This window comes from Clytia hemisphaerica, unplaced genomic scaffold, assembly GCF_902728285.1.
Source record: "Clytia hemisphaerica strain Z4C2 unplaced genomic scaffold, Clytia hemisphaerica genome assembly, whole genome shotgun sequence".
Classification (NCBI taxonomy): domain Eukaryota; kingdom Metazoa; phylum Cnidaria; class Hydrozoa; order Leptothecata; family Clytiidae; genus Clytia; species Clytia hemisphaerica.
The window spans coordinates 388812-405239 of NW_027103740.1; the positions used below are offsets into that span (position 1 = coordinate 388812).

At 37.9% G+C, this 16428-nt stretch overlaps 1 protein-coding gene across 2 annotated transcripts; it reads left to right on the forward strand.

Moving 5' to 3' along the window:
- The first annotated feature begins 8355 nt into the window (after positions 1 to 8355).
- On the forward strand, positions 8356 to 16052 carry LOC136805185 (uncharacterized). Of its 2 annotated transcripts, none has more exons than XR_010846351.1 (2): positions 8356 to 15775; positions 16023 to 16052. XR_010846351.1 is itself a non-coding variant. In XM_067061751.1 (2 exons), the coding sequence occupies exon 2, from the start codon at positions 8811 to 8813 to the stop codon at positions 15048 to 15050; it is 6240 nt and encodes a 2079-aa protein (XP_066917852.1). In that variant the 5' UTR covers positions 8356 to 8441; positions 8689 to 8810; the 3' UTR covers positions 15051 to 16052. The 2 variants fall into 2 exon arrangements, 1 of the variants encoding a protein (XP_066917852.1); XM_067061751.1 differs by having other exon boundaries at positions 8356 to 8441; positions 8689 to 16052.
- Positions 16053 to 16428: the final 376 nt, after the last annotated feature.

The following is a 16428-nucleotide window of genomic DNA, read 5'->3' on the forward strand; positions in this document are numbered from 1 at the left end:
TGATTTCGCTCAGAAATTGTTGCCAAAATGTTGACACATTTAATAAGTTCACGTTAAAAAATTACAATGTCAAATAACTAACGGACCTTGAGAATAGCATTTTGTTTTTGTTTCAATTTTTTATCATAATTTTATGACTTTTTACGACCCTACGACTTGTAAAAATTTGAATTTAGAAAGTTAGAACATTTGTATGTAGCTGATGATCATACGCATGAAACTTAAAGTGTGCTACAAAAAGTTTTGAATTTTTGTAAGAAATAGTTCCAGAAAAATACTTACACAACAGTTAGAAACACTTGAGAAATATAGTGAAGTTATTTGAACTGAAGAAAATACAAACTAGCGACTAACCATGACAAAAACCCAATATACATTTTGAAAGAAAGAAAAAATATATTTTTTTTTAAACAAAAGGAATACACAAGACACAAAAGGAAGTGATAAGCTGAAGACCGAAGTCTGAGATCAGGTGCGGTCAGAAGTCAGAAAATCAGGATAGAAGATGGGAAAGTACCCTAGATTAGTTTATTGTATTATCAACATGCGTCCTTAAATCTTGACATAGCTGTAGGCTGGTCTTCGAAACAAAAAATCATTCATAAACAAATACATACCAAAGTTATCAATCAATCAATTAATCAATCAGTAAATTGTATTTTCCCATCACATTACAGATTGTATATATATGAGAAATGATAAGTGTCATTTTTGAAAAGAAAACTTAAACGATGTAGTCATCACTGGAAAACTAATTAGCATGCTTTCCACAAAGATATAGGAATCAAAACAACTTTTGGCATGCAAGGAATTTTTTAGTACAGTAATACTGTCCAGGGTTTCGGTAGCATGGGAAGATCTATCCCATGGTACCGAATATAAACAGCAAGCCAAGCAGGGTAAATAAAGCAACAAACAGGGTAAATAAAATCACAAACGGGGTAAATAAAACCACAAACAGGGTAAACAAGGGAGGGGGATACAAAGTGAACAGTTGTGAAAAGGAAATTTAAGTTGATGCTGCTTGAGGAAGAGCTGAGAAAGTGTTCTTGGAGCAGATTGGGCTGCTTGAGAATGAGTAGAGAGGAATTGCTTGATCATATCTAGGAGCTGAGCTTAGAAGGTGTAATTGGAACAATGTTTTGAAGAAAAGAGGATGAGATGGTGATGGGCTTTGAACCAAGATCTTATGGAGATGTCAGACGAGTAAGCAAAATAAATCATTTGGGGCTATGGGCCATAGAACAAACTTTGAAAAGATGAAGATGGTTTTAATTGATGATACAGAAATGTTATTTTTATGTTTGAGTGGAGACAAAGTCATGTGGCTGTCTAAGCAAACAAATTCCCCTTAAAAATAAAGTTAGAGAGCATCAACAATACCATCTTTGACATTCTAAAAGGGCTTTTGATGCGCAAACTAAACGGCCTTTTTACTGTGAACCAGAATTGATAAAAAGAACCTGGGTTCCTTTTGAATTTAACAAGACCACCATAACGCCAACAACTCTGCCCTGTCATGTCTCGGCGATTGAAATGAAAAATAGGGATACCTATGACCTCTTAGTGCCTAGAGCATGTGCTCACGATAAATAATAAGGATGGGGAGAAACCAGGTCAGGTCAGGTCCTAAGCGCGCAAATTATTATGATCACATGATTTGAAGTGTAGTAATAAAGTAGTAAAATTTTAATGATTGACACAAGACAGTTTGCATGCGTTGTTGTGTAAAATTACTTCTCATTTGGCTGTTTTTGTTAAAGGACTCTCAATTGACTTCAAAAGTCATTAGTATATAATTAATAAAATCAATTATTTCATAAACGCAACATTAATACATATTTCATTACGTCATCGTCCCTTGAGACTCTTTTCGCCCATAGTCACATTTTCTGTTTTGTCACTCTCACTTCAGTTACACGAGAGCTTTTAGAGAGATAGGACGTATGGTGTTGAGACATGTTTTTGAGTTTGACATTTTGACATCATTTTACTTTGAATTTCAATTCACATTCGAAGTTACATTTTCATGGCAGTTTTTACACAGTGACTACACTTGGGCAATCTGGTAAGCATTTATTCTAGTTATTCTAACATTTATAAATTCAGAAAATTTACAAAAATATTTATTCAAAACTTAAATTTTCATTTATTTTATTTTCTTTTCATTGGACTTTCATTGCACTCGCGCACGTTCGTGCTCAGGCTCTCTGGCTCGTTTAGTCCTTTTCCTTTTCATTGGCCTTGCCTTGTTTTCATTTTGGCTCAGTTCAGTTCATTTTCTGGCCTTCATTTTTCATTTGCATTGCACGTTCGTGCCCTGGTTTCATGGTCCAGCTGTGCACTCGTTTCGCCCTCATTTTCATTCGCACGTTCGTGCTCAGGCTTCTTGGCGGTCACAGCTGTGGTTCTACCTTGTTCACGTTTCGTGCCTTTTTTGTTTGATTATTAGTCATTTTTTCATTAATTAGACATTTTTTTCACTAATTAGTCATTTTTCACTAATTAGCCATTTTCATTAATTAGTCATTTTTTCACTAATTAGTCATTTTCACTAATTAGCATCATCATTCCTAGTTTTCATTTATTTAGTCAAATTATCAATTTTTCTAAATTATTTTCTTTGTATTCATTTCAGTTTGAACACTTCACATCCATACAACAATAATCACGTCGTGTTACAAACATCCCTAGCGGTCCTGCCCTGCTACATTCAAACAGACTCTCGATTCAATCAGAAACATATTCAAACCAATCATGTCGCACCATTAACAATCTTCATGCTGTTACGATCCAAGAAACGTATCGATTACAAAATGTTCAGTGAGGACGGTACAAAGCATCTCAAACCTGATCTCACCGGAGCCACTGCAGGAGTCGTGGCTGATGAGCTTCAACATGTGATCAACTCAATCACCCTCATCCTGGAGGAAATCAAAGACTTCATCATTGAATCTGCTATTGACGGTTTAACACCACCAGAGGAGATCGATGACAACATTTCAAAAATTGGATCAATGAGATCAACTCTACGTCACCTCTTCATCAAAGTGCCGAATGACTCCATCGACAAAACGCTTTTCGAATCCTACGACTCAGCAATCTCTAGCATCCAAATGTACATCACTGATGCAAAGCAAACCAAACGTGATCAACGAGAATTCGTCGAGAATTCATCTAAAGAGGCAAAATCGAAATCAATCGAGTTTTCCATCAANAGTTTTTTATTGAAAGAATTTTACAATGTTTACTGAATTTCTAGTGAGATGGAAGAACTTGTTTAATAAAGAGTAATACTAAGAATTTCATTAAAGGTTTGCTTTGAATATTTTGCAGATCCAGTGTCGAAATTAAGGGAGGGGTGTGGATAATAGACCAATCTACGGTACAAAATAGAGGAGACGATGCATTCTGGTGGATATGATATCGTTTGCATGCCAACCTGGACAAAAATGGGCTATATATACCATTTTTAAACCATAGGGGTATTGACAAACCTTTCCAGGGAGTTAAATCTCAGATTTTCCAAGGAGTTATTGTTCATTTTTCAGATTTTCAAAGGGGTCAATTAAAGGTTTTCAGGGTTTCTCTTCTCAATAAGATGACATCAAGAGTTGTTTTTCCAACCCCTTTTCACTAAACTTCTAAGGGGTTCTACCCCAGATTTCCAGGGAAGATTAGTGAAAAAAGTTGGTCAATACCAAAAAATACATTTTTTTAAATTTTTTCTAGCCTTGGAAATAACTTTTTTTCCAGTGGTGGTCGGAAATTCTGATGAAAATCCATGTACTTTCGCAAAATGTATCGGAAATTTCACTCTTTTTTACTGTTTTTAATTCAATCCAGTGCTGCAAATAAGGAATTTCAAGTTGGCCGGTGATTACTCAATCAGTAAGCACTAATAATGAAAACATCGAAATTTCACGGGAAAAAACACATATATTATAGCTTAAAAATGACGAGTAATTACCGGTCACCGGCCGTTATTTGCAGCACTGCAATCTGATTCAATTGGCTTGGAAATTCATACATTTTCTTCTCTCGCCTTGGAAATTCTGAATTTTGGTGAAAACTTTTGCCCTCAAAAATCCTGTGTCGTCCGCCCCCTGTTACAGACGGTCGTGGCTTCTTTGTACGTGTAAGAGTAGATCTTGTATTTCTCTATCTTTGATCTGGAGTTTTCTGGAGTTTCTGAACCTTTAGGATGTTTGTAAGTTGGACTTAGTCAATTTCAGAGTTCAACTTTGAAATTTTGAAATTTTCCAAAGTTGAGTTCCGGGTGGGATTCAAACTCGCACATGAAAAGTACTTTCGGTTCAGAAGCTCCATACACTACCGCTAGACCAAGAAGCCACGGCACAAATTCGAATTCACAATCTAATTATTATAGTGTGTATTTTACAGACCTATATATATTGACATACCAAGGTTAGCCCCAACCCTAGGGGTATCCTTACCAGGGCCTACAGTCCTATATTTACCTACCAAAATGCTACTCCCAACCCTATTTTGACTCTCCAAAATCCAACCCTGCTGACACTTACCGTAACTTGGTCTAATGTCGACACCCCTCTGCTATTCTAATTCCGGCACCCTTTTTATCAGCTGAAATTTATAGAAAGGTTGAAACTGTTTTTCTTTGCTTAGTGGTCAGAGAGGAATAACCCTTTTTCAATCAGTGATTCAAGCTTTCATATAATTCCTTTCTCTAAAGAAGGGTGTCGGTAGTCGGAATACACCGTTTAACAGTGTCGACTGCGCACGCGTATGAACAATTTTCTATTGTTTTGATTTTGGCAACCACGGGAAACTTCACTCTCCCCCGTAAAAAATGGTAGGTAAACATCCAGTTCTCATAAGAAAACCCAGCAGAGAAATGGTAGGTAAAGAATTCCTTTTAATCCAGTTTAATCATAACTTCTTTTCCTCCATGAATTTTTGTGAAATTTTCAGGAGAGATACATAAAATTGTCATTAATATCACACTGCTGTTCCCCTCAGGCAAAATCGTCGATTCTGTAGAGGTCACGAAATTGCCGAGTACAGACGTCGAAAAAAAAAAATTCAAAATGGCTGCCGAGCGAGCACTGACAAAAACAAAAAATCAGGAGTTTTCATTTGCCTACTACAGCAGAATAAGACAGAGAAATGCAGTAAAATAAAAAGTACCTTGAACCTTTTGTTTGTCAAAATAAATATAATATTCTAGCTGCAGTAATGTTTACATTCAGAAATAAATCCATTTTCCACCAGACCTACAACAAGGTTTCAAACCACGCTGCGGCATTACTGGCAATGAATTCTGACTTAAAAAATCTTGGTCCAGTTCCCTGGAAAGGGTATGATTACACTTCCAAATGACTTTTTTTTACAATAACATTTGTCTTCTCACAAATCCAAAAATATAGGTTATAAAACCAACACGGGGGTCAACATTCTTTACATCAAACCGTCAGATCAAACTTTATAAAGATCAACCATGTAAATGTCACTTGTTTTCCTGATATTTGGATAATATTAAAACCTTTCTGTATATATTTGGTTCTTCAAAACCATTTCCCTTTCCCACAGCAGGCTTTAAAGTTCATGTTGACCCCCGTTTTTTTTGCGCGGTAATCTAGAAAGGCCTTTAGTGCGGTATAAACAAATGATTTCATTGGTTTAAAAAAGTCAAAACATCAAGCTATATCACGTGATCAGAATCATGATCGAACTAAACGGAAACCGTGGTCATATGTCATATGATATTTTCGCGCGTTTTAATTCGGCAAAGTTTAGTAAACTCGACCACGTATCAATGTTTTGATTTTTCAAGTGGGGATTTCTGTAGAATGATAAAATATGGCTTGGCTGGAATAGACACCATAACAGCAGTGATCATGTTCAAACATCTAAAACATTCTCTTTAAAGATAAGGAAAAAAATGGCAATGTTTACATTTCTCTAACCTTCCACAGTACTAAAGTGAGCATTTTTACCTACCGCCTCTACGGTGGAGATGGCAAGACTGTTAAACGGTGTATTAGACGAGGGATGTCGATATTAGACTTACAACTTACCGTACTGATCCTGACCCTAACTGATCCTGACCCTAACTGATATAAATGATTTTCACCCGTACAGATTGAATAACAAAAAATCTGCTTTCCCCCGTACAAAGGAGTCAGCACCGTTATACAGACAAATTCTGGAATGGCCCCCCCAAGACAATATCAATAGCCCTGAAAAACAAATAAAATAAAATAAACTTACATCCAAACACTCAGCCCCAAATCTTTCGATCCTGAAGAGATCCATGATATTTACTTTCAGTTCAGCTTTTTATCGACCGCCGGAGGCGGTTTCTTTCATAGTGGTACGCTAATCTCGTTTTGCCTTGGCTCGTTACTTTGTCTGCCATCTACTTTCGGTTTTTTTAACTAGATTACCCAGGTGTTTCTCTTTTTTTCCCTGAATGTCTTTGATTCGGAATTGAATAATCGAGACATGAAAAATGACTATATTGTAATCTGTTTTCAATGAATAATCTAAAATGTACTGGAGATGACATGTAGGCGTTAATAATGTGCGCGCGCTCTTTCGCGAGCGTGATGCGTGATGGAAGGCGGTCGTTTCAGTGTGGTTTAGATCCACACTGTGACCTAGTTTTTTATTTCCTGGAGTCAGTGGTTGATGCAAATGGCAATTTACACTTAGTTAAGCACATGCACATGGAATAGAAGTTTTAAACCATAATGGCGGTGTGTCAAAACGAAAGTGAAAGTAAACAAAAACGAAAAGTGTTTACATTTTCCAGTATTTCAAAAATCGGGTTTTGAGTTTCCCCGATATGATTTCAGACGTAAGTGGACCCGAAGAGGCCGCGGTTGTCTCGTTGGGTCCAGCAGTGCCACATATCGACTGACCCTGAGAGAGCAGGAAGAAGAACTGACAACTGCAGTGAATAGTGTAGGAGCTCCCAGGAAGAGGGAAGGTTTTTCTTTTTTATACCTATCAGATTTTGTTTTTCAAGAGTTTCTTTTAGGTGAATACTTTGGAGGGGGGAGCACACTTATAGGGTTGCAAGTTGACGGTTGTCGGGTATGACAGCCCTGCCATCATCAGTCAGGCACATCCTGGCAAATGAACGGGGTGAGCATTTGCATGGGGTATTCGTCACCCAGTGTAAATGAGATAGGACGTCTCAGGCTAAAAGCGTGAAAATGAATAAAAATGAACTTCAAACTGAAAAAGGGAAAAAAGGAAGAAAACTGGGAACTTTTGAAATGAAGCAAAATATTTCCAACCCGGTTCAATTAAACTGGGTATTTGGCGCTATTACGTCACTTTCGTTTTCGACCCCGTTCATTTGCCAATGGTCGCAAGTGAAAAATACCCCGTTCATTTGCCAGGATGTGCCTGACTGATCATTCCAGAAAAAAAAAACATTACAGGGTGTCCCCTCTCTAAAGTTGGTTTGATATTCTAAGTTTGATGTTTGATATCCGTTTGATATTCTCAAATTTGCGTTGTGAAGTTCCTGTAATTTGTGATTATATACTTTAGAATTGGCGTTTAGTAAAATTCCGGTTCTCGTAAGGAAACCTAGCAGAGAAACACGTAGAGAAACGGTAGGTAAAGAACTCCTTTTAATCATTTAACTTCTTTTCCTCTAGATGAATTTTTGTGAAATTTTCAGGAGAGATTCATAAAATTATCATTGATATCATGTTTTCAAATATCTAAATCATTCTCTTTAAAGGAAAGAAAAAAATTGACAATGTTTACATTCCTCTAACCTTCCAACTCCTTCCACCACAGTAAAAGTGCGCATTTTTACCTACCGTTTTCACGGTGGAACACGGTGGAGATAGCGAGATAGCGGTGTATAGAGTTTATTCTCAAGAAGTGGAAGAGAGGGTGTCTGTGCCAAATTTCAGCGCTGTAACGGCTAAGCCTTTTCAGTTCAGTGTTTTTCTCATCATTTTTGGCATTCCCTCACATTTTGTTCAGGTTTTCTCTGTGTTTCTCATTTTTCTCAGTTTTTCAGTTTTTCTCATGCTTTCTGCATTTTCAGTGTTTTTCTGTTCTCAGTGTTCACCATTTTGGATTCTAATTTGTTTATTTATGTTAATTTATTCAAAATATGCATTTTTCCAATTTTTGGTTTTGGTCAGTAATTTATACATTTTTATCATTTATCAACTTTGACCTATGACCTAGAATTTATCATTCTGTAAATTACACATTTTCTAGAATTTGCTATTTAAGCAAGGACTTTCATTTTCACATCAGTTCAACAAGAGATTTCATGGAGTGAACATCAAATTTTTCTAAGTCAACTTCAAACAAGACTTAGTCTCATAACTTATAAACTTTTCTCTCATCAATATGAGTTTAGTTTACTAACTTTTATCACACCACTGCCTGGATTATTCCAGCCTCACACTTCAGGCAAGCTGGTAAGTTTTTTCAGCCATTTTGTTTTGTCGGCCATTTTGTTTTTTTCTTTCTTGATGCTTTGCATCATGAGGCATTAAGATTAGGCTAGGACTAGCTTACTTTATTTTCAACTAATACTATTCAATCAATTTCATCAATCAATATTCAAATTTATACATTCAAACAGGCTTATACTTTAGTTTTACTTTAGACTTAAGCTTTTTCCTTGTGATCAATATTTAGTATTTTTTCAATTTCAATTTTCAGTTTGAACATTATCATCACACATGTTACAAACACTTGTGACCGCTTCAAATTTATTCATCCCCACTCCGTGAATCCCTACATTCAAACAGCGTTGAAGTTGTTTGTCAACCGATCAACGTTTCATGTCAGATCGACCCAGAAGATCAAAAGCCAATATCAGATACGATATCTATGGTACTACCGGCAAGAAAGTCATAAAGCCAACATCTCCGGAAGTTACCCATCCGCTAGCCGAAGAAGCTTATCATCCGCCAATGGAAGAAGAAGCGATCAAACCCAGAGCTGATGGCATCATGGTGGAGACTGAATTAAAGAAGCTTCTCATTGAAGAGTCTACTTTTCGAGATGAGATCACCGATGCTATCCAAGAAAACTCAACAGATATTGTAAAGAACTCATTACGGCTGATCAACTCAAGCACCGAAAAAATCAAAGAGCTACGCCTTCAATATCGGTCCATCCACAAAACCATTGCTGCATTGATGGATCCCAAGGAATACCAAACAAATTATCAACCGTTCTACACAGACATCACACATCAAGTGGTAGTGTATTTGCAACAATTGAACATTCTCACTGAGGCTCATCATTCGGCAGAGGTCAATGCTGCCACTCAGATCTCAACCAACCAAGCGTGTCTTTTAATTGACGAAATTGATCGCACAATCACTTACCTCAACGCAAGCTGCACTTGTATTGCAACCCTCCTCAGTAATGAAGAACTCAAGCAGCGTAAATCACACATTGAGGAGCAATCCAAAGAGCTGAAGGAAATACCATCAAAACTTCGTGAACTACTCGGCCTTCGTCCAGATATGGAGAAATACAACAGTTTGAAGACAAAGTATGAAGCACTCATCAAATCGAGAGCAGCATACCACGTAAAGATTAATGATGAAGTCAAACTTAGAGAATTCGACAAGCTTGAATCGTTCAAGAAGAGCCGACTTAACATCAAACTGCCACAATTCACCGGGTATGATTCAAAAATTGACATTTATACTTTTATTGATGAGTTTGATAAACTTCACTCCGATTCTGTACCCAAGTCGCTTCAGCCAGAGTTTCTCAAGAACAATTACCTCGATAAACAAGCCTTGGCTATTGTTAAAAGTCTTGACAACATCAAAGACATATGGGATCGCCTGAAACAAATCTTCGGTGATAAGGAGGTACTTTTACAACACAAACTCCACGAACTCATGGAATTGACAAAGAATCCAAAGTTACTGAAAGATTCAATTAAAATCATAGACTCTCTGAGTAAAATAACTAATACAATGAGAGATCTCATGCAACTTGCTGCAAAACACAATATTGAAAATGAACTTTTTTATAGTAACGCATTTTCTCAAATCGTCAGCAATCTAGGAGATAGCAGAATGATGAGATGGCTGCAACTTTCGTGCCAATCTCCAGAAACTGGGAAGAGAAAATGGAAGCAAATGATTGATTTCCTTGAAACTGAAATGGCGGTGCATCAGCAAAAGGCTGCCATACAGATTGCGTCCAACCAAGCTCCAAAACAACCTTCCAAGAAACAACCATCATCCTTTGGGAATCACTCAAACACTGGTGGTCAATCCAATGGCCAATCTGGTCAACAATCAAATGGACAATCTGGTGGTCAATCAACTGGCCAATCAGGTCAACAATCAAATGGTCACCCTGGTTATCAATCAAATGGGCAATCTGGTGGTCAATCAGGTGGTCAAGCAAATGGTCAATCAATCACTGAATGTTTTGTGTGTGGTGCTACTGATCACGTGCAAACCAATGGTCCAAATGGGACCAAACTTGTCCAATACTTTGCATGCAAGAAGTTTGTGGACATGTCACCTGCTGATCGTTTTCAATTTCTTCTTACAAATGGTTTTTGCTTCCAATGTCTCTACCCTGGCGCAAACGTCAACCAAGGAAAACATCGAGATGGGAAGTGTCAACATCAGTTCGCTTGCAAAAACTCGTCACACAACAGATTCCCAAGAACGAAGCATGTTCTCGTGTGCGACGAGCACAAAAATGATCAACACAACAAAGACGTGCTTGAACACTACAAAGCAAGATGCATCCTGAAACAACCACTTCCTACGTATTCAAAGAACATCAGCATCTTCCATTCGATCTTCAAATCTCAACTCATCAAACCTTCACCAACTGACGATCAACATGACGCAATTTTCATCCTTCAACCAATCAGGATTGAAAATTCCAACTTCACCATTTTCTACGATAACGGTTGTAGTGATTTTATCAGTCGTTATCAATCCGTGCAACGTCTTGGTCCATCAAGAGCAAAACAAGTCTACGATGGTACAATCCATATGAAAGGAATTGCTGGCATCTCAAGTCCAACCAATCATGGTATCTATGAAGTCAACTTACCTCTACGAATTGGGGGTAATGCACTGATGACTGGACCTTGTCTCGATCGAGTCACAAATACATTCCCTATGTATCCACTCAATGGGGAAGTTTTCAACGACATCAAGACAGCTTTCATTACGAATGGAGGCAATGCATCAACACTTCCAACGGTTCCAGAGAAGGTCGGTGGTGATGTCGACTTCATCATTGGTATCAAATATCTACGTCATTTTCCAAAGCCCATCTTTCAAATGCTATCAGGTCTCACCATCTATGAGTCATCCTTCGAAAGTAACGATGGCTCCTTTGGTTTGATTGGGGGACCACATCAGGTATTCAATTTCATTCACCAAAATCAATCAACCAATTTTGTCACCAATCAACTCAGACTCTACTCCTTTGGATACCACGTCAATCCAGATGTCCGTCTTCTAGGCTACAACAATCATTTTGGAGATGTCCAAGACGATACAACAAATCCAATGCACCTCTTCAACTCTGTTGAGGAAGCCGGAAGCTCAATCACTTATCGATGTACCAAATGCAGAGACTGTTCAACCTGCAAAGAATCACCCAACGACATATGTAGCATCAAAGAGGAGGCAGAGCAAGAGATTATCAACAACTCTGTCACAGTCAACATCAAGGAGAGAAGTTCAACAGCAACCCTTCCTCTCATTGCCAGCACTGATCGTCTTCAACCAAATCGTGGCATCGCTCTTCAAGTCTTCAATCAACAGCTCAAACGTCTGGAGAAAAACCCTGATGACAAAGCTGACATCATCAAATCTGAAGAGAAACTTCAATCATTAGGGTATGTTGATTATGTAAAAAACCTTTCTCAAGCAGACCAAGACCTTCTTCATCAATCTAATATCCAGAACTTCATCCCATGGAGAGCAGTCTGGAAAGAAAACTCTGTATCAACACCTTGTCGCGTTGTTTTTGATGCTTCGATGCCAACCAAGAGCGGTTTTTCCCTAAATGACATCATCGCTAAGGGGAGAAACAATATGAACAAGCTTCTCAACATCTTCCTTCGGTGGAGGGGATACAGATTCGGATTCCACACAGATGTGCAAAAGATGTACAACTCGGTCAAGCTAGACAAATCACACTGGGTTCTGCAACGATATCTCTGGAACGAAACACTTGATTCTACCAAACCACCAGAACAAAAAGTTATCAAAACTTTAATCTACGGTGTCAAATCATCAGGCAACCAGGCAGAACGATGCTTACGAGAGACAGCCAAGCAATTCCAAAATGATCACCCTGACATCTACAGAATCGTATCAGAGGACGTTTATGTGGATGATTGCTTATCAGGTGATCAGACTCTTCCCAAGGTCATCAACACTGCAGATCGACTCGAAACTGTTGTAAACAATGGTGGCTTCACACTCAAAGGTTTCACATTCTCTTGCCAAGATCCAATCAAAAAGCTTTCCAAGGACAGTCATTCTGTATCAGTTGCTGGACTCAAGTGGTACCCAAAAGAAGACACCCTATCAATTGATGTTCAGGATCTGAATTTCGCGAAAAAGTATCGTGGTCGAAAACCAACTTCAATCTCTGACATCCCAACCAATCTAACACGCCGACAATGCTCATCCAAACTTGGAGAATTATACGACATCTCAGGCATCGTCACACCTTTCATTGCAACAATGAAGATGGATATGCATCAAATCGTCAAGCACAAATTTGAATGGGATGATACCTTACCGGACAACCTCCGCAACATGTGGGTATCACACTTCGAAATGATGAAAGAGATAAAGACCATCAAATATAAACGCGCTATTGTACCAGAAGAGGCCGTTAATCTCAACATCGAAACTCTTGACTTTGGCGACGCCAGTGAATATTTGGCATGTTCAGCAATTTATGTCCGATTCAAACTCAAAGATGAAACATACTCATGCCAACTCATCTTCGCAAGATCGCAAGTCTTAGAGGAAACAACCCAACCAAGAGGAGAGCTCCTGGCAGCCCTTCTCAACAGTCATACTGGCCAAACAGTCAAGTCAGCATTTGGAGACCGTCATAAATCGTCAATCAAATTCACCGACTCTCAAATCGCTCTATACTGGATCTGCAACCCAAACCTTGATCTGATGAAGTGGACAAGAAACAGAGTCATCCAAATTCTACGCTTCACTGACCGATCTCAATGGTTCTATGTCAAATCAGAAGACATGATTGCCGACATCGGAACTCGCAGATGCTCATCTGTCGACACCATCAATAAAGAATCAGACTGGATCAATGGATACAGTTGGATGAAGTTACCTTCTACACTGTTTCCATCCCTATCAAAGGACAAGATTCAACTCAGTGCTCAAGAACGTCAATTGGCTTATAAAGAATGCAAGCCAGAAGCGAAGTCATTCTTTTCATCTTCAATCATCATAGCAGATGAGGTCGCTAAACGATACAAGCTTTCAAATTATCTCGTTGATCCAAACGCCAGGAAATTTTCCTCTATTGTACGTATCTTGGTTATCATTCGAAAATTCATCAAAACTCATCTCAAGATCTCATCACTTCGCCCGAAACGTCTTCAAACAAAGATTCAAGAGGATGACTTAGAAGAAGCAAGGAATTACCTCTTCAGAAAGGCAACATTGGAAGTCAACACCTTTGTACCTACGAACAAGGTGAAGAAAATCTCGGAAATGAAAGATGGAATCTTGTACTATACAGGACGAATTCTTCCAACAGATAACGTCACGATTCTTGGCAATGCAACAAATGTCATGAAGGATCTAGGAGCACTTCACTTTCATGTACCAATCATCGATCGACATTCACCGCTGGCATATGCCATTGTAAACGACATCCATTGGAATCATCCGACAGCCAGCCACACAGGAGTCGAAACCACTTGGAGATATATCCTTCAAGTAGCATACATCATTGAAGGAAGATACCTCGTGAAACAGATTCGATCCTTATGTGCCAAATGTCGATTCTTGATGAAACAACAACTTGATGTATCTATGGGGCCCACGTCACTAGACAGTCTCAACATCGCTCCAGCCTTCTATTGCTCCCAAACCGACTTGGCTGGACCATTTTTATCCTACTCGAATCATCACAAACGAACAACAGTAAAAATCTGGTTAATCGTTTTCTGTTGCGCAACCACAACTGCCGTGAAGATCAAGCTGATGGAAGATTACACAACGACATCCTTTGTGCAAGCATTCACACGTTTGGCATGTGAAGTTGGCTACCCAAAGAAATTACTTGTTGATGAAGGGAGTCAGCTTCTCAAGGGATGTAAGTCAATGCAACTCAACTTCCAAGACATCAAGGCCAAGATTGAGGCAAAATCATCTATCGAGTTCAGCACCTGCCCAGTTGGTGGACACAACTTCCATGGTCGAGTCGAAAGAAAGATTAGAGAAATTCGAAAATCATTGGAGAAATCTGTCCACCTTGAAAGACTCTCCATGATGCAATGGGAAACCCTTGCAGCATCCATCTCCAACTCAATAAACAATCTACCTTTGGCAATAAAAAACAAAGGTGATTTTGAATTCGCAGACCTCATCACTCCGAACAGACTCATTCTCGGGAGGAACAATGACCGCTGTCCAACCGAACCTCTGTCAATATCAGATGATTCTGATAAAATCATCCGTTCCAATGGGAAAATCTTCAATGCGTGGTTTGAGTGTTGGTTAACCTCGCATGTACCATCATTGATGCACCAACCTAAATGGTTTAACACTGATCGTGATCTACAACCAGGTGACGTCGTTTTGTTCACCAAACAGGATTCTGCCATCGCTTCAACTTATCAATATGGTCGTATCAAATCAGTAAATCGTGGTCGTGATAATGCCATTCGTGATGTTGTGGTTGAATATCAGAATAGTAATGAGAATACAAAGCGTTTAACGACACGTGCTGTGAGGACTTTGATTTTGATATTGGGAGCTGATGAGATTGATTTATCAAAGGAATTGTTCAAATTGAAATGATTTGCAAATTTTGCAATTTAAATGAATCTTCAAATCCTAAATGTGATTTGATGTTTTATGGAAAAATTCAAAAATCAAATAAAAATTATTAAAATTTAACATAATTCAAGAAAAATTTATTTAATACATTTATTTCAATTAGTATATTTTCAAGTATTTTCAATATTCATATAATTTCTATTAGTATTTTTCATATCTGTTGGGGGAGTGTAACGGCTAAGCCTTTTCAGTTCAGTGTTTTTCTCATCATTTTTGGCATTCCCTCACATTTTGTTCAGGTTTTCTCTGTGTTTCTCATTTTTCTCAGTTTTTCAGTTTTTCTCATGTTTTCTGCATTTTCAGTGTTTTTCTGTTCTCAGTGTTCACCATTTTGGATTCTAATTTGTTTATTTATGTTAATTTATTCAAAATATGCATTTTTCCAATTTTTGGTTTTGGTCAGTAATTTATACATTTTTATCATTTATCAACTTTGACCTATGACCTAGAATTTATCATTCTGTAAATTACACATTTTCTAGAATTTGCTATTTAAGCAAGGACTTTCATTTTCACATCAGTTCAACAAGAGATTTCATGGAGTGAACATCAAATTTTTCTAAGTCAACTTCAAACAAGACTTAGTCATAACTTATAAACTTTTCTCTCATCAATATGAGTTTAGTTTACTAACTTTTATCACACCACTGCCTGGATTATTCCAGCCTCACACTTCAGGCAAGCTGGTAAGTTTTTTCAGCCATTTTGTTTTGTCGGCCATTTTGTTTTTTTCTTTCTTGATGCTTTGCATCATGAGGCATTAAGATTAGGCTAGGACTAGCTTACTTTATTTTCAACTAATACTATTCAATCAATTTCATCAATCAATATTCAAATTTATACATTCAAACAGGCTTATACTTTAGTTTTACTTTAGACTTAAGCTTTTTCCTTGTGATCAATATTTAGTATTTTTTCAATTTCAATTTTCAGTTTGAACATTATCATCACACATGTTACAAACACTTGTGACCGCTTCAAATTTATTCATCCCCACTCCGTGAATCCCTACAAGCGCTCTCCGTTGCAGTGTGCTCCCTCTAAAAATTTGTAACTGACAAACCTCATTTCAACCAAAATGACTAGTTTGGGCTATCACGTCCATCAGCAAAATTGATAAAGTGGTGGAATGCTGTGAGGACGAGATTTTAAAATAATTTGTCATAACATAAGGAGTGCTACATAAAATTTGAGCAAAAGATATCCATGTGCGTGTGGAAAAGGTTAAAGGGGGTCCTATTTTCGACATTTTCAAATAATGATGACGTCACTAACACTGTGTACTGTGAATTCGGGTGACTTGTATCAGTGGAGGGAAACTTGCATAGCCATCAAATGA

What these genes read in the sequence shown, in the direction of transcription:
- LOC136805185 (XM_067061751.1), top strand. Translation starts at nt 8,811, where the DNA reads ATGTCAGATCGACCCAGAAGATCAAAAGCCAATATCAGATACGATATC.